The sequence below is a fragment of the Thunnus albacares genome, chromosome 4 (genome assembly GCF_914725855.1).
Source record: "Thunnus albacares chromosome 4, fThuAlb1.1, whole genome shotgun sequence".
Lineage (NCBI taxonomy): Eukaryota > Metazoa > Chordata > Actinopteri > Scombriformes > Scombridae > Thunnus > Thunnus albacares.
The window spans coordinates 27,713,029-27,735,148 of record NC_058109.1 but is presented as its reverse complement, the minus strand read 5'-3'; the positions used below and the strand labels follow the sequence as shown (position 1 = coordinate 27,735,148).

The 22,120-nt window shown below is 40.1% G+C and overlaps 1 protein-coding gene across 1 annotated transcript in view; it reads left to right on the top strand.

Moving 5' to 3' along the window:
- The window catches only part of suclg2 (succinate-CoA ligase GDP-forming subunit beta), a 102,739-nt gene extending 94,968 nt beyond the window's left edge, over positions 1 to 7,771 (top strand). Inside the window, exon 11 of the mRNA XM_044349022.1 lies at positions 6,619 to 7,771. Within this exon, the coding sequence (XP_044204957.1) occupies positions 6,619 to 6,731 (113 nt within the window). The 3' untranslated portion in view covers positions 6,732 to 7,771. The remainder of the gene's footprint in view (positions 1 to 6,618) is intronic.
- Positions 7,772 to 22,120: the final 14,349 nt, after the last annotated feature.

The following is a 22,120-nucleotide window of genomic DNA, read 5'->3' as shown; positions in this document are numbered from 1 at the left end:
ATTTACCATGTAGCTGAAGGGCAGTAGTGGAAAATAACTAAGTACATTTACTGAAGCGCTGTACTTAAAGGTGCAGTGTGTAGAATTTAGTGGCATCTAGCAGAATGGACTTGGAAGAAATGGTATATAATATTCATTAGTATGTTGTAATTAGTGTATAATCACCTGAAAATAAGAATCGTTGTCTTTTAGTTACCTTAGACTGATCCCTTTATATCTACATAGGAAGCAGGTCCTCTTCCACGGAGCCCGCCATGTTGCACCACCATGTTTCTACAGTATCCGAGAACGTATAAACCAAACACTGGCTCTAGAGAGGTTTCGCGGCCAACGTAGGTTCTCCTACACACTTAGGAGGAGAGGTGGAGGGGAGGGGTATTCAGTTGGTTGCAATCTGTCACCACGAGATGTCAGTAAATCCTACACACTGTTCCTTTAAGTACAATTTTGGGGTGCTTGTACTTTATTTGAACTTTTCCATTTTATGTTACTTTATACTACTACTCTAGTCCAATATTGTACGATTGACTCCACTACATTTATTTAACAGTTAAAGTTAAAAGTTCATTTTCAGATTAAGATCTCCCATATAAAACATAATCATATGGTTATTAACATATGTTCATAGTATCTGATGCACTGTTATAGATTAAACTCCCCAACAGTACATGAAATAGTTAAATATTGGCTCCAACTTGACTATTAAATCAATCAAAAATAATGACCCAATAATATAACACTGACAAGGGCAGCTCTACAAGACGAGTAATAATTGCTAATAATTCTGTACTTTTGCTTCAGTGAAATTTTGAATGCAGGACTTTTGCTTGTAATGGAGTATCTTTATAGTGTTCTATTTCTACTTTTACTTAAATAAATTATTTGACTTCTTCCACCACTGCTGAAGACTGAGTATACAACTGCTGAGATTTGTCACTGCAGAAGCGACCACATTGGCAATCAAAATAGACCCTTAATTAGTTACCACTCATTTCTCATACTAGGCCCTGTAATTCAACCTGACTCACAAACAGTCTGAGTCCAGAAGGTCACTGCTAGTGGTTGGTCCAACCACGTTTCCTGGCCCGGGCCTAATCCAAGCTTTAGCTGTGGGTCATTACATCCTAGGCTGCAGTCTTGTGGAGAAGATTGGTTCAGAATCAATCAGCTCAGCTTGCTAGGCTGACCGCAGGGCAGTGGGAACGGCCCAGCGCTCTTCAACAGGATCAGAATGGATTAACTGGCACACTTTTAATTGGGAAGGCTCTTCTAAACGGCCTGGGTTGATTGCATTGGTGGAGAGTTGTGTATTCCCATATGTGGGCAAGAAGGGGCATGTGGTCTAGATGCTGATGGAGCTGAATTAGTTGATACGGGTGCATGAGGTGTTTTTGTGGGCTGATGGTGTCTCACTAAAGCACACCCTGTTCATGAGCCACTTTATTAGCACTCTTGTTCATCTGTTGCAAATTTGTGCAATAGATTCAGCACAGGCAGAAATTACAGATGCAGGTGTACACACTAATGTTAAAGGTATTGTAAGAATACCTGAGGAAGTACTGCACTGCCCCCTTTGGCCACAGTATGAAAATGAAAACACTACACTGTGAAACTGCTGTCTGCCACTATGGAAAAATTCCCCCTAAATAGCCCTCAGGGTCCAGGGAAAAAGGTGACTGCATTCGCTTAACTCTGTTCCCGGCCTATTGATTTACCGTGCCATTCCATAACTGTCTGTCAAGCCATGGAAGGCTGTTTTCTCCTTAAAAGGAGATTTGGCCATTTTCCCCCATTTAATTAAAAAAGGGTGCAAGGTCCTATAGTAAGGTGAGAATGCTCCTTCAGTCCTGACAGTGTCATTATAGCTTAAATGCAGCCATCTGCTGCAGCATACATACACACATAAACAGATATACATGTACACACACACACACAGTATATACACACCCACATTGGCCGGTTTAGACACTAAATTCTGACCACTGCATTGGTTTTCCATACCTTCTTATGGTGTAAATACTGTTTCAATCTGATATGCTTAGGTATAGGGTGTGTGCCTCTTAAACAACAGTCTAGATAACACAAGAAACATGAAAACTCTGATTAATGACTGGCTAGCACATCAAAGGAAAAGCATCTGCACCGTTCAGGAGTATCCTGCTCTGCGTTCAGATGAGAAGCATTTGATGTTTGACACACAGGATGAGGAGAGAAGTATCAAGGCTCATCCATTTTTGGCTGTGAAGAGAAAACTCTCACTGTTTGGCACTGATTATTATGTGGATTAACAATCAAAGTCAGAACACGTATGATGACATTCAGTGATGAAAGAAAATTGTTGTTAAATCAATAATTCAAGGTAAGTGGAGTGGCAATACACAGAGACACTGGTATTTTCTGTTGTGTTAGGTGTGACAGCAATACTGTAACCTGATATGTAGTGTCTGTTCTTGAATATTCGGTGTTACTGTGAAGTGTTTGTTTCATCTATGTATCTGCTGCCCATTAAATTATCTACTTTGTGAAGTTTATTAAATTAGTTTGGTGTCTGTCAGTGACAAAAAATATTAGGCTAATCTCAATAGTGAGCCTGAACAAATAAGCCTCAGCAAATGTTTTACATACATAAAGATTCTCCTTCACCTGTTTCAAACTAGCTTTACAAATTAATTTTAAGAGCTGTCACACTCTGCATTAAAAAAAAAACCCAAACAGTGTAATTTATCCAGTTTTAAATTTGCCAAAAAAGTGTTACAATTCTCAGGCATCCAGGTTATCATATATCAGAGGTGCAAGTCAAAGGTAACGGGACTCACTTTAGACTCTTGAAGTTTTTAACCTTTCATCCAAAAAGCTTTGTTCAGTTCAGAACTGAAAAAGGAAATCATAGCAGGAAAAGCACAGGTGTGAATAATGAAATCAGTAATGGCTGAATCCCATTTAGCTGTTTTGGTTTCAGGGTCCTGCTATAGACATTTTTCACAGCAGACATTTTGTCATAGCAGGAAAAGCACAGGTGTTACTACTGTAATGACATTAACAATGGCTCTGTTCCATTAAGGTCTCCCAAAAAGCAAAACCAGTGAGCCAGCACGCACCATACGAAGGCCCTGAGACCTGCACATGTAAAGGGAATACAGCCATGATTCATGTTATTAATTACACTTGTTTTACCTGTTACCTGTTATGACATGTTGACATGTCTGCTGTGAAAAAGGGTGTATTGTACATGCTGACTCAACTGTCACACTGTCATGGGACACTTAATGTTAATAAAAGGCATCATTAATATTATTAGTAACACTGATGAGTCATAAATTCAGCAAACTGACTCAGTAATGTCAGTAACACAGTTAATATCTATGTAAATTATTCTATCGTTAGCCACCATTAGCTACTGGTCATTCCAAAAAAGTAAAGCTTTAGCAACAAAACCCCTTTTTTTTGGCTTATGACTTCAACCTTCATTTGTAAAAGTAAGATTTTGTTGATTCTTTTTTTAAAAGTCACATAGTCTTATTTTAATTGATGCTCCAAGAAAACAAACTGCTAACTGCACACCCACAGTAGCAGATTTAGATATGTGTTTCACATCCTGTCTTTTGTTATCTTTACCTTGTACAAGAACACACACTTTCTCTTGCACATACAGTTTCTTTGTAGGTGTGAGACTACAGCAGGAAGTGTCCTCTCATCAGATCTAAGCTTCACTAAACTCAGCTTGCTAAAACAGAATTAGTCACAATTGTAGGAGCTGCAGCGTCAACAGAACTCCTCCGGCGCAAGTCTTTGGCACAGCCCCAAGCCTTATTATCCCGTTGAAATATGGTGGCCTGTAATTGACTCACACATTAAAGTGACATTTTCACAATAGTCACAAGTAAGCTTGCTAATTAGAGCGGAGATCCAACAGAAATGTGTCGTGAAGTTGCAATATATCACATGGCAAAATACTTAGCACTGCTTGGACTTTTGTTGTTTTGGCTTGAACAGTGAGTTTAAAGCATCAGAGCTGAGCAGTCTTGTATGGCTGGTGAGTTGATACATCATTCAGCAGTTTGGAAAGTATTCAGAGTGTTGGGAAAGCGGTGATGTTGTGAATTTGTATTGAATTTGAATTCCAATAGATGCTTGTTGGGGAAAACAAAGTTCAGACAGGCAACTGAGTTTTGCAAGCCAGAAAAATCAGAGCTGCTTTTGCAATAATTAGCAAGTCATTGGTCGTGATGAATAACCCCATCAGACCCTGGATATATTGAATATTCATTTCATAACTTCAAGTTACTAAAAATGAGGAGGAAGAAGTGAATAGAAACACTGTATGTTAAGATGGAATTCTTAACAATCTTTTTAAAACAAAAGTCCGTCTCAGTGCATGTGCTTTACATGTGTGCATTAATACACCATACTGCATGTCCCTATCTAAGCTGAGAGTAGGTCTCTGGCAGCACCTAGTGGCTGCAGGTGAACACACACACACTAATATACTTAGCATACTCCACACACACACAAACACACACACATCCACATACACAGTCACACATACCTAGTGGTGCTATATCCAGCTGGGCCCTGTCCTCGCCTCTGCTGCTGTGAGCTATCAGTGCTCCCTACCGCTCACAGTGGAACTGCAGTCAGCTCTCACACACACACACACACACATATGCAAAAAAAAAAAAAAAAAAAAAAAAAAAAAACACATACGTGAATGCATGCCTCTTCTATCTCACTCCCACAGATGTGTGAATAACCCCTCACACATTACCCTGGTAACACAGGTACCACAGAAGCAGCGGTGACTAAACTAATGCCGCACACACTATTGCTGCTCATGAATATTTATGGGATGAAAAAATAGCAAAAATACATGTGTTGTTTACTTTATTTCAGTGCTATATACACTTTCCATAGGGATATTTGTCTTTTCAGAATACCTCCTGCATTATGTATTTGCTGTGGTCACATATGGCTGCTTCTCCCACAGTTTTATCTCCTGTTGTTTCAAGTTTATTGTGCAGCAACTTTGTTTTAATCATATGACAGATAGGCCTGTCAGTATGATAATACAGATCTGTCAATCCCAATGAAGTTCACAGGTCAGCCTATTGAATGATAAGTATACAGTACTACCCCCCCCTTCTCCTCACTATGAGCAACAGCATTAAGACTATAAATATGTCTGCGGACACACAGAGGGAGAATATTCTCTGCTATTTGATGAGAAAATGACTTGGGACACCCTATCCCCTGTTTCTGTGCCAGAGCAAGGTCTCTTCCTGCTCTTATTCTAATTAATTACAAAGCAGAATTGATTGTTTGGAGTGTGAGCCTGCAGAAATGTGTTTGGAATGACTTATTATCTGGCTGGACAAAAGAGATGAAATATTAGGCGTTAAGTGGCGCTGGTAATAGAATTCCTCATGAAAGGTCTATTGATCAGGGTGGCCAGGCCTCCGGAGAATTCACATATCATGCAGTCTTAATTACACGCCAGCCTGGAGAGCTAAGGTCAACCTGTAAGTGTCTGAGCGCAAGCACACACACACACACACACCTATTCATTTAACATCACAGACTTGGCAAGAGTGAGTGCAGAAAGACACCAATGCACACTAGTGGCAATTATTCTCACGTCGCATATTGTCACAGTACACACTACACATAAATGGCTTAACATTTGATAATAAGTAAGTGAAAAGCCATTTTCATCACTGTTACTGTAAAAAATACTAACCAGGTCATACTTTTCAGAACTTATTCAGTGGATTTCAAAAAAATGTACGTTTTTAGTGGGATATAATGGCACAATGCTGATGTGGAAACAAAGGTGAGTAATTAGGAAAAGATAAGTAAAATTCTTCATACCAGACAGAGTAGAGAATTACTGATACTAGATCAGACAGATCTGCAAGTGGCCTTTTCTTTGCCTTCATGTCATCATGTGTACAATCAGTGAATGCCACATAAACAGCTGGCTTTTGTTGTTTTCGCGGCGAGGGCATTTCTGCTTCATTTGACCTTTTGCTCTTTTGCCCTTTCTCTCATTCACTCCCTTTTTCCAGCACCAGCGTCTCCCTCTGTGTGTCCTTCCGTGCACTGCAGTGCCCCCTGCCCTGTGTTGTGACAGGCTTGTCAGGCTTGTGTTTGGCTGCGCAGTGTGCAGCCCTGGGAGGCAGCCAGTTCAGTGTGTAGAGCCTCGGGGTTGTGCAGAGTGTCTACGGGTGTCCCTCTCTCTCTCTCTCCCTCTCTCTCTCTCTCTCTCTGCTTGGTTGCTGCTCTACCAGGGCATGAGCGCCACTGTATCACCCAGCACCTGCTACCCGTAACCTCGCTGCGGCCAGGGGAACACACACACACACACACAAATTGCCCTTTTGCCTCACTGACGTTGTTCACAGACCAAGCTGCTTTCGGATCAGCAGTTGAATTTGCCGCCACTCACCCATAACTCCATCCATCTGTCATCTGTGTGGATTGATTCCTCCAAAGGAAGTCTTTCACACAGCGTGGTTTTTAGATCAGTGCAGATGGCAGATCAGGTGCAACCTTTGTTTGTCACTTTTTGTCGTTTTGTTGTCGTCGCTGCCTTTTTTAACAGTGCTTTCCTATTTCTTACAGGGACCAACGTCCATGAGGCTAAGAGGATTCTGACCGAGAGCGGCCTGCCCATCACAGCAGCAGACAACCTGGACGACGCTGCCAAGAAAGCAGTGGCTGCCATCAGGAAATAGGAAACTCCACCTCATCTTTAAACAATTCTCAGTGTAGCCCCACTACGCTCTGCCTGTGCATCACCAATACTCATAACAGCCTCAGATCATCACTCAGATCATCAGCCTTTTCTCCAACATGCAGACATTCAGGACTTCAAACCTTTGATCTAATAGGCCTGTACTGTTTAACACAATAGCTTACAACGAATTTCGTTGCCAACTTCTCATTTATGTCACAGGCTTTGGGATGGTGTATGCCTTATAGAGCCATACAGTTCTCCTCCCTTTTAACATCTTCAATCAATTTTCTCTCTATTAAATACATATTAATTGGGATAAATCACACACATTATGAAAGTCAACATATTCATAGAACATAATAACGTAATAGTGACCTCTGTCAGTGATTAGATGGAGCCCTCACACTTTGTGCATTCCATTTTTCCAAGGCAGAACATGTGGCTCTCTCTCTGCACATTGTGGCATTTGTATGGATCATAGTCTGTATGGAGTATTCATTAAGAGAGGCATTTTCCATCTTCACCTCAAGCCTTGGCTTAGAATACCTTAAAGGTGACTGAAAGACAGTCTGCTCACGAGTTTCAATATCATTGTGACATTTTAATGGCGCTTAGTTAAAATGAAAGGCAGCAATACAGCCAGCGGTTAATGTTGAATCTGTTTTCTCGGTGACTTCATTTTCCAAGTTTAAATCCATCCATCCAACGCCTTATCTGTGTCTCACATGAAGTGAAGTACCCACTCTTAATGGGCTGTGAATTTTACATCATGTCTTACTTGTAAAGTGCTACTTCACTCTATGATGTACAGTGTGTAACGGCGTAAATCTGTGCCTATTTCATGGAGGCTAAAGGGTTTGTAAAGGGTGTGTATCTTGCCAGCTCTCTCAGTCCTAGCAATAGTTTCATACAGATCTGTTTAAAGAGAAAAAGAAATCTTTTTGTATAATCATGAATGTATAATGACAGGATGTCTTGGATACAGTGTGATAACTGTGTATATAATTTCAGAGATTAAAAAAACATATTTCAACACTACTCTCTGGGTTTCTTCACTCAATACAAAGTAGAGCATCCTGGGGGAAAAGGCAGAAGCAGGTGGTAAGTAAGGAAGAAAAATTCAGTCATTCTACTGATTCTCTGGCTTTTTTTTTTTTTTTTTTGGAGAGAGTAAATTTGCAGAATAAATGTAACATCAGCTGGGGAAAGTAGACCCTCAGCCATTTGTACGGTTGTGTGCCTTTGAGCCCAAACTATTGACTTCTGGAGCAAAGGAAAAACACAGTCCAGCCTTGAGATAACCTTTGAATATACAGTAGGTGCTCATTCCAAGTAATTCAAGTCATCATTGCTGACATCACCCGTGCCAAACTTTCTTTTGCTGAAATAAACTAGAATCTAAGAGACATCTACTGAATGCATTATGATTAGAAATCTAGTTTAAATCAATTTTCAGATCAGTGTCTCACGTTGGGTCAGAATACCATCACATGGTTTCAAAGATCCAGATCACTTACACAGACATTATGGTTTCAAGAGAAAGGATAGCTTTAATTTGTGTCGATAGATCAAGATGTGTGGTAGCTATAGCCAGAGATGTAGCTGTGACACCCATAAGCTGTGTCTGAAAATGAATATTCAACTATTTTCAGATTCGTAACAGCTCTTCTTTATTTTGTGACTTTATGGTAGAATAGAAGGCAACACCTACTTTTAAACTTTTTTAGGCAAGATCATGATTAATCCGCACACAATCACAGGCTTAACACCTGCACACACATCACTGCAAAAACTGTTTTGGATGAAAAGCTGTTGATCTGTAGAATTAGATTTTGGTTTACAGAATCACGAATGAATAAATGAGCAAAAAAAAATCATATTCAAATGTTTTCAAAATGGTGTCTAGGATAGGAAAAAACCTAATACTATCTCTGTGTTTTTATTATTTGTGGTATAAAAAAAACATTAATTTTTTTTTTTCAAGGTTATGCTAGTATAAAATATCAAGTTTTACCAAATACTTTAATCTTTCTATTTATCATTCATCATGTTTGATATTCATTTGGATAAATCTGTTAAAGTTTGCCAACAAGCTCAGGTTTACTCTGGGACCTCATTGTTGTTAATGCAATATGTCAAAGTGTGTCATACCTAATATTTTTACAGCATATTTGATATTTTGTCCTAGTTTCTATCTCTTAAAGTCTACTTTCTGTCTTGCTCTTCATCTGCAGATTGGCACACACACACACACACACACATACACCCTTAAACTCCTCAAATCCACCACCTTCTAATGAAACTCCAGCATACGTCATCCCAAGAGAGACTTGAGAGGAGTGACTGTCCTTCATAGGCCCCCGTGCGAGCGGCACAGAGCGACAGAGAGTTGACTGAGACCTCTTCCTGTCAGAGACACTGACTGTGTGATGGATTATCTGTCAGGCAATCTGAGAGGACGCCTAGACACACAGGATCGACTGCCACCTCCATGAAAGACACACACACAAAGCATTTTTTTTTCCTCCTGTATGCACCAGAGAGGAACACTCAGGGAAAACTAAGTCTCTTTTTCAAACCGGAGATTGTCTCTCACACACAAGTAACTTGTTTTTTTTATCTGACAAAGTCAAGAGGCCCAGTAATTGCTGCGGTTGCAACACATCTTTGTTTCCATATAGTTAGAAGTGGCACGCCAACCTTGACACTGAGTAGAGAAAGCGGTATTACAAGAAACTGGGTGCTAACTACTATAATTTATTTGTAATGTATTCATTTTCAGCGTCCCTATCTCCAAGAGTCATCTCATGACACACACTCAGAGGTCTGTGGCTCTGCAGCACCGTGCCAGCCAGCCAAGCCGTAGAAATGGGCTGAAGGGTTCAATAATTGCCTTATTTCATGCTCTTCCTCCGTGTGTCAGAAATATCCCTGCTGATGGATTGGACGGAGGAATTTAAGGCTTGTTAAAGCGGGCTTCTCGGGCCCTGATATTGTTTAATTCAGTGTCAAGTTAGAGGTCACAACGAAATGTGCACACTGATTTACTGTGCAAAATTAGTGCCGCTCCTTCATATAAATATAGATGAGGGGAAAGAAGCTTTGGAGGTCAGCCTGAAGACTTCTATCATGTAGTCCGCTGCTTTTAACTCAGCTAATACCTCTGGAAGTGAGCGAAGGGGGCGTTGTTTTAAACGGCCCTTTGGGCGGGCTGCTCCTTTAATTAAGCTGAATTATGATGCCGGGGGAGTTTTATTTTTCACCCTTGGTGACTCGCTTTATTTGTCTCTGTAATTGTCCATTTTGCTTTCTCAAAATGCGTCAGGTTTTTTATGTGGCTCAGAATTGATGTCAAAACGGTAATTGCCACTTTATGAAGCTGCCTTCAGTGTTTAAGCGTATTGTGAAAAAAACATTCTTTCAGACAACAGGGTCAAGGCCGTCTCTCAGGAAGTATTGGATATTTATTGAGTAATTTGGAAGCAACAACTATGAACATATTAGTTCATAAAAAAGCAATAGCGGTATGAATTGCCTCCAGCTATTGTACTTCATCTTTCAGGGACAAGGGGTTGCTCAATATTTACAATTTTCTGCCTGTGCATCTGTCGACCAGGCAGTGGACAGATAAGAGGCATGAGCTTGTGTGTGTGTGTGTGTGTGTGGTCGATTGTGAACTGTATGTGTGTCAGCATATTGATGTATCCATCCTTGTGTGCAGTGCGAACATGTGTTCATGCATAAGTTCTTGAGAGCTTTATATAAAGACAGTGAACATTTTCCTCCCCGTGGGATCAAGCAAGCAAGGAAATGTTGTTTGTGCTTTTTGCTTGTTTGTTTGTTTTCCCTCCTCTCGCTCAAAGAAATATAAAATGAGCGAGCAGGTTTGGCCTCACCTCTCCACAGCCGTTATTGTCTTACCACCACCAGACTGAAATCATAAAAAATAGTTGTTGACAGGTTTTATGGAAGGAAAGCAACACAGTGTGGGAGAGAGTAAAAACGTCAAGAGTGAAGGAGGAGCCGAGGCTTGTCGGCAGAGCGCTTTGTCCTTGGCTCGCAGATGAGCAGAAAAATCCATTTACCTCTCTCCAAACTGTTGTCAGTGTGTCTGTAATTGAAGGACTTAGAATTGATTTAAATTACCTTGGCTGTCTCAAGAAATTGAGCGAAGAGGAGGCAGATTTAAAAAGTTGCAATAAGCAACACACATCCTGAAGCTTCCTTTTTCCATGACAATCTCGTTTTCAGCCCGTCTCTGAGTTGCTTTCACAATCAATACAATTCGAGGGTCTCTTTTTTAGTTTCAAGTGCAAAGTTTGAACGCACAAGTTTTGCCCCTAAACATTTTTGGAATCTTTCCAGTACATCTGGAGCGGAGCATTCCCACCAATCTTTGCTTTCCATCCATCAATAGCCATGTTTCCATTAGAATTGCAAGAGAATTTTAAGCAAATTTTTTGAAACTTCGCAAATCTACTAGTTTGAAGCAAATAATCTAGACTACACAACACATAGTTTCACCAGAAGATGGTGGTTTAAATAGGCTTAAATAATCTGCCAGTAAACAGAGTAGAAGAAGTAGAGGTTGCCAACCGGAAAACAAAACAAATAGTTATATTGACTTGACGAGAGAAAAATAGAGAGAGGTTGTAATAGTTCTTTTATGTCAGCTAGTACTGGCCATGCTTCGCGCTATCCGGACACGAAGACAAAGAAATGTAATGATTCCAATGGCCGCAGCAAGAGAGAGACAGCACACGTATTCACAGCCAGCATGTGACTGCAACATTTCAGAAGACGCCAAGAGCGTAAGCAGCTGATCAGATCATTATTCGACAAATGTGTTTCCATTACCCACTTTCCCAAAATCCACCTCAAGTGAACGTAAAAACTTTTTTGCAAAATTGAGCAGATTTTTTCAAATTTTGGAGATTCCATTAAGCTTTTCTAATGGGATACTTCAAAATGCGCATAAAAATAGGTGAATGGAAACACGGTTAATCAACCTTATTTTGTCACCTGTTTTTGTCCTCTGTCGGTGCAGCCTCTTCCTCTCTTCATCGTTCCTCATTTCCTTCCTCTCTTCTGACATTACTGCTCTCCTCCCCTTTTTCCTCCTTCTTTCAGCTTTCCTTCTTCCCCCTTGTATTTACTTCCATCCATTCTTCCTTTCATCCATCCATCATGTCCTGCCTCCTCTGTCATGACTTCATCCATCCTTTGTTCATTTCCTAAATCCCATCCTGCTTCCACCCATCCCATCTGTCCATCCTGTTTCCTTTCCACCCTTTTCTTCCTCCTCTCTTTTATCATTCACTCCACCTTCCTTCCTTCCTTCCACGTCTCTGCTCTGCTCATCATCCATTTATTCATTCATTCTTCCTTGTGTCCTCTCTCTCATCCTCCCACGCTCCGCTTTTTCAAACTGCTGTTGTCCCCTTCTGCTCCGTCTTCCTTCATACATTTTTATTCTTTTCTTTCACATAATTTTTCTCATTCCTTTCCTCCCTGCCTTCCCCTCCTGCTTTCCTCAGTAACTTGCTAGCTTTCAGCTCTCCTCAGAGCGAGCAGGTAAAGACCCTTTTTATAACAAGAAAGCACTCGCTGACAACAGGCAGGCAGGCAAAAGAAATAAAGAAAACACTGTGTCTTCTTATATATTTCTTAATTCCCATTTGCATTCTAAATGTTCTCCCCGCTTCCTCATTGTTTTTGGCGAGATGCCTGTGATCCTGTCGTCTACAGAGTAGCGTCAGGACATCGGCCTTCAGTGAGAAAAGAATCTACTCCACGAATAGTTAAAAGCTCATTTGGTGTGACCTCTGAAAGCCAACGCCCCCTAATTAAAACAGCGGCAGAGGCAACAGAACGCTGTTTCAAATTACTTGATAATTAGGCTCCCGAGTTCTCCTTTCGGAGCGCTCAGCAGGTGTTCAGCTGACACGCTTAGACACTCCATTGTCCCATAATGCAGCGCTTTCAGGCCGTCTGCTGAGTAAAAATAAAGGTGAGATGCAATCCTGAGGGGCCAGCACGATGACAACACTGCAGAAATTCATGGAGACGCTTTTTGTTGTCTGTGAGGTTTTTTTTTTTTTTTTTCTCCTACAATTTCAGTTGTGCTCGGCTGGTTTTGATCAAAATAACATACAGTCAATAGCTACCGATGACTTGATCCATCAATTTCATGAATCATGCTAGTTGCAGCACATGAATGTGCGTAGCGAGCTTTACGTTTGTATTGTGTGTTCAGCAGGGCTGCGCCTCGGGCTGAAGGTGACTTTGACAGTTAATAGCGATAACGGTAGCTTTTCACTGCCTTCTTTTCTCCCTCTGCCGTCTCATACTCAGGCTGAATATGTGAATCCTGTGTGTGTGTCGGGTGCTATCGCCGTCAAATGACTCTGCCTGCAGCGTGAGCTGAACGGAGGGTTTGTGCCGAGCGGCCAGGAAAAGTGGCCTGTCACCTGTGATTTTGGCAACAATATAAAGCGGAGCAGTAATGGCAAGATGAAGGCTGCTGCCTCGCTGAAGCACTCTCACACATCCAGCTATAAACAGACACAGTAAACAAGGTGATGAAGTTTAGCATGCGCACAAAGATTCTCCTTGTTGAAGTTTTTTTTTTTTTTTTTTTTGATGCAGGAGCTGCTGGTAATCAGAGTAGGCGTGTTGTTTATTTTTACTTGTACACTGTGTATGTGTGTCAAATCTGTGCATATTTGTGTCTACATGTGTGTGTGTTCTGTTTATTCTCAGTGGGAAGATGTGATGAGCTGTTTGTGTAGTGAAATATGCTTGAAGGTTTGTTTGTATTCAGGGTTGCAAGTGAATTGCTTTTCCCAAAAAGGTAAACTCATGCCAGCTTAACGCGTCTTGGCCTGGAATATTGAAATCATATGGCAGCAATTTGCATGAACTGAATACGTTAGACAGCACGTTGACTAATTGTAAACTTTGTCTTACCTTTGTTTATCTGCTGTAGTTTTTGCTGAGCACACAGCTCAGTGTGTTTACACTGCAGTATACATTCATTAGTGGGAGCTTCTACCTTCTTCTTTTTCTTTTTCTTCTTCTTTTTCTTCTTCTTTTCCTTTTCTTCTTCTTCTTCTTCTTCTTCTTCTGTGCGCTGCTAAGGAGCCTCATTGGAGCCATTAGGGATAACATGCCTTGCTCATCAGTACATTGACGGTAGCCGTTCAAGATGGTGTTTATTGATCTGTGCAGGTGGTGCAAAGTCTTGGTTCATTACATTTTTTAAACTGAAAACAGCACTGTATTAAAAAACCTCAAATATGATCCAGGAAGGCCAGACTGAGTTGTAGATCCATGAGTTTATGATGACCCTTTATTTTGCATGAGGAGTACATTTTTCACCCAGTGCTGTTATCTGGCTGAACACAGCTTTAGAAGTGGTCATGGGTGGGATGGCAGAGGTACAGCATTTTAAGCTGTCGAACCTGTGAAATTCACATTTTCCTTAAAAATATTGCAACATCCCATACACTCATATATTAGCTATATTCATTTTTCATCTTTTTCTTTATTTTAGTTTCATAGTTTCATATTTTCCTCATCCACACCCTCGCCCCCAAAATGTTTACATTTTTACTGTGGATTATGGGGTGTTGGATGGGTTGTTTTATATAGAAAAACCATGTGTGAGAATTGTTTTCACTTATCACGAGGACAACCAACCCAGCATCCATCAAACCCACTAATGTCTAAAAACATACAGCTAAGTTATTTAAAAAGCACTAATTAGTGTATTTCTCAGGCAGGGTAAAAGTTGTTTTGTATTGCCTGTTTTGATCTGGAAGCATACTGTATTTACCCATCTATTCCTTAGAATCAAGAGCTGTCAAAACAATTTGAAGTATATGATTTCCCCTTCCACAATCCAGTAAGAACTTATCTTTGCCCAAATCTAAATGTTAAAGAGTTATACACATTATTCAATACACCACTTTGCTTTCAAAACTTCACACAGTCTTTGCCCAACAGCAGTCTATGTGGACCAGTTTTAATTGCTTCGACAGGAGATGCATTCAGTAACCTCATCTCACATCTCCTTCAAACTTCAACCAGCAGCAAAACTGAATATATCTACAGCACATTTTTCTCATTAACATCCTCTTTTCAAAACTGTGAAAATAAAGTCCAAAGCAGAACACACCACAAAATTGGTTCAGACATCAGTTTCCAACATGTGTGCGATAACATGTTATTGAAATATATTTAAAACTAAAATAAAACTTTTCAAAAAGTATTCTTAACCAATATTGCAGTATTACTGTGTATATGCATATACCAGTAATGTGCCTGACTGTGTGTATGTGTGGAGGAAAGAGGGGGCCTGCACTCCTCAGATGAACACATTACCTACATCCAAAGGATATTTCAAACACTTCCCCTTGTAAAATTCTCCATTACATGGGTCAATAGAGGGCAATGGGAGAAGAATAAATACCCACACCTTTCCCAAAGACCACAGCACACTCCTTTGCCTGCACACACATACACCAGCTGACACTCGCTGTCAGCCCATCTGATTGCCTGTTAGGGAGTCTCACCCACCACGACAAGTGCCCTTTTTCTCCAAGAACCATTTTCCCCGCCATGTCAGATATGGGGATATTAATGAATGCACAATGACAGTACTTAAGGAGCCAAGCAGCTATCCTGCCTCTGCAAATTTACTCGCAGGTCATTTTTGTACGACAGGAAAAAGAAACTACGGAAACAAACAGGTGCAGGTCAGAAACTCATCTCCTCTCCGAGATTAAAAACTCATCTTTCAAAGCAGCGCTGCGTTATTGAGGCTGATTCTCGGGGACCTCCATGCAAATGGAGGTGTGATTAGGCGCGGGAGGTGGGGGGATGAGGGCTGCACAGAGGAGACGTGGCTGGTGGAGAGGAGAACAGTGCGTCCCTCTGTCCAATTACCTCTGTGTAAGGATAACTGAGAGAGAGAGAGCCAAAGGCTGCCTCTGCTTCTGAAACACTCATTAAGAGTCAAGGTTTTGTGTATTTTTGGCACAAAAGTCATGCATATACACACACTAAACACACATTCACCATGTTTTCGCTTACTGGTGAATTAGTTGTAATGCACTTTTTTTTTTATGCCATACTGGACATTTTGTATAATCTACTGCATGTGATAAGTTGTATTTGAGCCATATTCATGATAAGAGCTCTCCTTTTAGCCCCTGAAATATTCTTTAAACTACTAAGTGGGTTCTTTTATATTTATGTATTGTTATCCACACATTAGTGGAAACCTATCCAAATTAATATGTATATAATCTTACAGTATATAAGCATTAGTGGATGGCAGCATTAGAATATGAATCATTTGGTTGGAGAGGGGTGGAGAAGTTATTGCATGTTTGCTACACTGATCCACCACAGCTAAATAAGAGTGAGCATCTCTTTGAAAAGGAAATCCACTCTCAAATTCACATACGTGGTGTAATATAAAATGAGATGAAACTTTGATGATTTCACAGATCATTAAAGCACTGCGTCTGATGCCTTTTTAATGAAAAGCACCCTGGTAGAGCAAAGCCAGCCGGGATAAAACGAGGGAGATTTTATCTGCCATTGTTTCCTCATTAACCTTAAATTATGCAAACCAGTACAGTTCACATTTGAGTTTGTGGACAGCTCCGTTCGCTTATTCTTACAGTACCACTCCCCCTCCCTCTCTCTCGTTCTCTCCCTGATAGCTGAGCGCTTTCATGTTGGCTCCAACAATCTGTGGGTCATGTCTGCTTTTCATTGCCACTGATTCCACTGCTGCTTTCCACTGTAATGAACTCTAGTAAGCTGGCAAGGTCATATGGCACAGACGCATGGAAATATATTTTCCTTTTGTGTGTGTAGACTGCGTGTGTTTGCACAGGCTCATGTCTCCATCTTTATGTTTATGTTTATATTAATTTTATTTAAGAAGGGGCAATGCACATTAATTAACATGAGCACTTGGGTCCATCATGTAAATGTGCCAGATTTAGCCATAAAGGCTCATTTTCATCTGCAGTCCCTGGCAGGTTGATGGCATATAAAAAACATTAAAAGAAAACATACAAGAACACCTAAGCACAGACAAATAGTAAAACAATGACATAATTACTACACCACACAACATGTTTGATTGTCCATTGTACAACAGGAAGTACAACAGCATGCAATCTGATTGGACATTTAGAACATGATCAAATGAGCATGACAGCCCACCTGGCCATGCTAAAATGAAAAATATTACTCTGCCACTGATTAAAACTATAGACCGTGACGTCAGGCTAACAGGAGTCACTTCCGTGTAGACAACTGGTGGTTGATTAGAATTGTGGAGATATGTGAAATCAGAAGACTTGCTTATTTCTGTTGTCATTTTCAGCCATTACTGGAACATTAGAAGATATATAGTTAAACGGAGTTTGGGGAAAACAAAATGGAGTCTTTACCGAGTGGACTGAACTCTGAGGCTGTGAGACGAGTTACACATGCACACACTCGCACAAACTGAAAAACCTGTACCCTTCTCCACTCTTTATCATTACCCAGCACGCCCATACACAACAAGACTTAACTATTTTCTCTTCAGTTGAGAGCATATCTCAGCTTCCACTCTTAGCATCCTGCATCAGCTGTGCCAGTGAGTTGGTGACATGGCGCTACTAGCTTAAAAATGCATGTGAAGTTCACGGACATAGTAGCTAAATCTGTCCATGGAAAAATTATTTTTTTCAGCAGATATTCAGTTGAGCTGGCAAAGCAGTTTTGTGTTTGTATGTGAGGTATTTATTCAGTGTGGGAAGTTGGGTGGCTGACTCAATCATGGATGTATAAAGAGAAATGGATACAGGGCCCCGTTCATTCCTATGAAAGTTGTTCAGTGGTGCATGAAGCCAAAAAAGTTCAATTTCTTCTGCATTGCTTCTGTATCTGTAGGGCCCATAGAGCAAGCACACTTGACTTTCACCAATCGAGCTGGCTACTTCCGGTTTAGCCTCCAGCTAACTTGACTTGTGATCGGACTGAATGGATCAAATTCTGATATTGAGACAAGTCATTTTGCGGGGGTTGTGATGCTTAAAAAAAAAAAATTATCAGCTGATTTTCAAACGTTTCTTTCACAATGTAAGTCTATGGGGAAAAGTCTTTTTGGGCCCAATAGCATCACATGATGTAATTACACGGTTTGGCCGCTATGTCAAATTGGCTTCACAGCCCGGCATGGTTCCTGGAGGCTTGGACTCAATAGGGACTAGAAATTGTAATTGTAATACCTGGAAACTGATTGTTTTCCAGGTATTAGTCAGACCCCATGGAAACAGATAACACTGGCAAAAGGTTTTTTTTATTTTTAGAATGATTTGCCCCACAATATTTATACATTTTTAATTATATCTTTTATTTTGTTGGTAACCACTGTATAATCGCAATATTACACTCGAGGGTGTGCTTTACCATTATTATTGGCACAACAGTGATATAGTCAGGAACGAGGCGCTTGCACTGAGTTCTGTAAAGCACATCCTCTCATGTAATATTGCTTAAGTAACCACTGTTTTATAGATTTGGAGAAAGAGTTGAGAGATGTGATGTTCCTAGTTCTGTGGGTATAGTGTTCCAGGTATCTGCTACTCTATATGAAAAGACTCACCGCCCAAAGGTACTTTTTCTATGTGTTTTATATTTCATATTTAGTTCAAATTTTACAATAATATGAATTAGACTTTCGAGCCAATGTTTTCAAAGCCTATTTATTAAGTGTTTCTTTTGATTGTAATGTGGTCCCTACCTGTCTGTGTCCAGCTGTTAAGACAGTAGTTCATGTGTGAGAGAATCATGGCATTAATGTACAACTCTGAGTCCTCTGTAGTTAAATTGTTCCTAATGTGTCTAAAATTGAATTTGATTCTGTTCACAACTTTTTTAACTTGTGTTTTGAATGTAAGTTGTGAATCTATTATTATGCCTAAATATTTAAACGTATGCACTACTGATGGTGTTCTCCCTGTTACTGGGTTTACATATAGTTTTGCTGACACTGAGGTGTAAACCTTTTAACCAATTACAGATAATGAACATTGAAGATGGTAGTTCTTCTGCGGCCTACTTCTTGTTTTTAGCATGTAGATATATTACTGTATCATCAGTGTACAACTTACAAGTTACAGACGGTGGACAAGCTTCAGGTAGGTCATTAATATACAAATTAAATAACAGAGAACCCAAAGCTGAACCTTGAGGTACACCAACATAATTACCAACCATTTGTGGGGTTTTATGGTCTACACAAACACATATTTTCTGTCTGTAAGGTATGATTTATCTATTTAATTACTTTAGGTGAAAAATTAAACTTTGATATCTTGGTAATCATGATTAACTGTATCAAAGGCTTTATTTAAATCAAGGAAGACAGCCCCTACCACAACTCCATTATCCAATTTAGCCTTAATATTTTCCAGAAGAAAACAATTTGCTGTTTCAGTGGAATGATGTTTTCGAAACCCAAATTGCATAGGATGCAATGAGAAGGAAGTAGCATTCAAATGTGATATTATCTGTTCAGGGATCCATGTTTCTGCAATTTTCAATACTGTCAGAAGGATACTGATAGGTCAGTAGTTATCATGACTGTAAAAAAAATAATGGGCATAGCCACGGTGATGTTACCCATTGGTTTGTGGACTCCCATTTTGAAGCCTCAAGTTTGCATTTTTACCGTCGCCATCTTGGATTTTTGGAGCCAGAGGTGACCATACATAGACAAGAGGGTGGAGCTGACCCTAACACTAGCTGCTAGCTTGGTTAGCGCAGTGCATTTACAGTCTATGGTTAACTGTGATAATGCTAGTGCAAATTTTCACTAGCGAAGAACAGGCTTAAAACCATTAAAACAAACAACTGGAAACAACCAAAAAAACAGAACAGCCGACTCCTTAGAGGGTCTTTTAGTACAACCAAATGCTGAATAAGACTTTTTTAGGTGACGAAAATGTTAAAATTATGCTATGCCTATACTCTGTAAATCTGGGGTTACGCCATGGTTATGTTACTATGTTACCAACGTTGGAGTTATAAACAAGTGAGTTATATAAAAATTCACCCCCACACAGTTGTCATGAGAGGGGAAATTAGCTATAGAGACCAAAACCGTTTTTTGTACCAGGCTGTACACTTGTTTATTTCTGCTGTAACGTTGGGCAATTTAACATGGGGGTCCATAGGGATTGATCCGCTTTTGGAGCCAGCCTCAAGTGGCCATTCAAGGAACTGCAGTTTTTGGCACTTCGGCGTTGGCTTCATTTTTCAGCCTCAGAGGTCGCTGCTTGGTAGTTACAAATGACCATGTGTTTACCTGATTTCAACACTGGTGTACATAGTTTTCCAGGCACTTGGAAACATTCCATTAATGGTCCAATTAACAACTTTTTAATATAGGAGGAATGAGTGCCTCCTTATGGGTTTTGATAAACATATCCATCCCATCACATATACATCCTTTGTCCTTGAACAATTAAAATTATACGTGCATACTTTGGTGTGTTTGGGTGGATGGAAGCACATCAAGCCACAAAGCAGTCACCAAGTTCGGTATGAACAGACTCATCCATCCCCACATACGCATTTCTCTGATATAACCTGACTCCCTCTCCCTGAGACTTCACCTGTTCTGTGCTGGTATCAGGTGAGTCCTCCACTGCAGCCCCTAGGTATGGCTTCATGATAAAGTATACATATTTATCTGGTCTGCTCTGCCATTGATGGTCCTATCCAGATCGATGAGGAGGATTAATATTTCACACCGAATCAGATGAGACCCTGAGGTCTGCACAGTGGCCAGCAGACATTTTTTGAAAATATTTAACATCAGAGAGTAATATAAGTGTGTGTATGAGTGTGCGTGTATATTCTGCTAAAGCTGTTGCTACATACGATTAACATTTAGCTTTACAGTGGAATGGACGAAAATCGTACTCATCAAAGTAATTGCTTCTTGCTACAACATACAAAGCAAAAAAAATGAGCGGTCAGATGTGATTTAAACTACTGTTTTTGAAGGTAAAACTGAAAGTGAGCACACCTGAAATGTCAGTAATAATCCTTGATGTTTAAGTTGGTCTGTAAACACTGATGAATGTTAGCAACGGACAATTTGGGTAATATTTTTACCATCAGCCTTAGTTTTCTATTCCAAATCAGTTTGACTAACCTGAGGGTTTCTTTTCCTGTCATACATCTTTGTAGTAATGTTGCCATGTTTCCAGATCTCAGCAGTTTACATGCAGTTTACAACGATAATGGTGGCAGATTTTCCAATCGAAATTTAATTTTTGAAACAATGAGTCTTCAATTTAAGACAGAGGTAAACTAAAGCAAGTTGTCATTCTCACAGCAGAAATGATGACTGTCACTAACAGATCTTATCAGCTGTAACAGGCTAGCGTTTTCTTACTTAGGCTAACTCCACGAGTTGGTTGAAAACTCAGTCACCAGCTGACTCTTCAATGTTTCAAGCTGAGTCATTTTAAAACAAGAACCATGTGAAAAAAATCTTAAATATGCCCCTGATTGCTGCATACATGATATAGTATAGTAGTTTTTTTGGATTACACTATCTCAGGTGGTGAGTTTGTCTGGGGTTGCTGGAGTTTAAACTTCCCCAAACTAAATATGAGCAGGACAAAGCAGTTAACATTACCCTAAACTCTGCTACTGATATTTTTGCCCTGAACGCGTTTTTTTTTAACACTGGACACAATCACTGTTCTAGCGAGTTAAATTACTTTTTTAGCGAAGAGTCACCTGCAGGTACAATGTTATTATTACTAACTATTATTAGGCCTAGAAATTATAAAAATGACACGCTGTAATAAATTTCAACTGAATAAAAGCTTGCCTGCTTGGGTGTATCAGTTACTTTATGTCAGAAATAGCACTATCAAATTATGAATTGGAATTTTTGTTAATCTGTGGGAAAGTAAAAGTCTAGTATTACTATTTTTGTCATACTGGGTCTAAAAAAAAAGTAATTTTACAAGCCTCTGAAACCTGTAGTATGAAAGCAATAATCCACTGACATTCACACCAAGGCCCATAGTAACTGATGTGGTAGACATCCAGACCACACAGCAAAATTACCCTAATTTTGCTGTCAGATCATTGGATCAACATGCCTGCATCACCCACTGTTCTTCATGAGTCATTTCACTATGGTTAACCAGGGAGTAGGAAAATAGGAATTTCAAAATGGCCCTCTCAAGCAGTGAAACAGCTGTCAATTTGCCGTCTTGGTGGAGCTACAAAGCGGCGCAGTGAGCTGGGAGATCCCTCCTGTGTTCCTCCACCTGGATCCATCGCCCT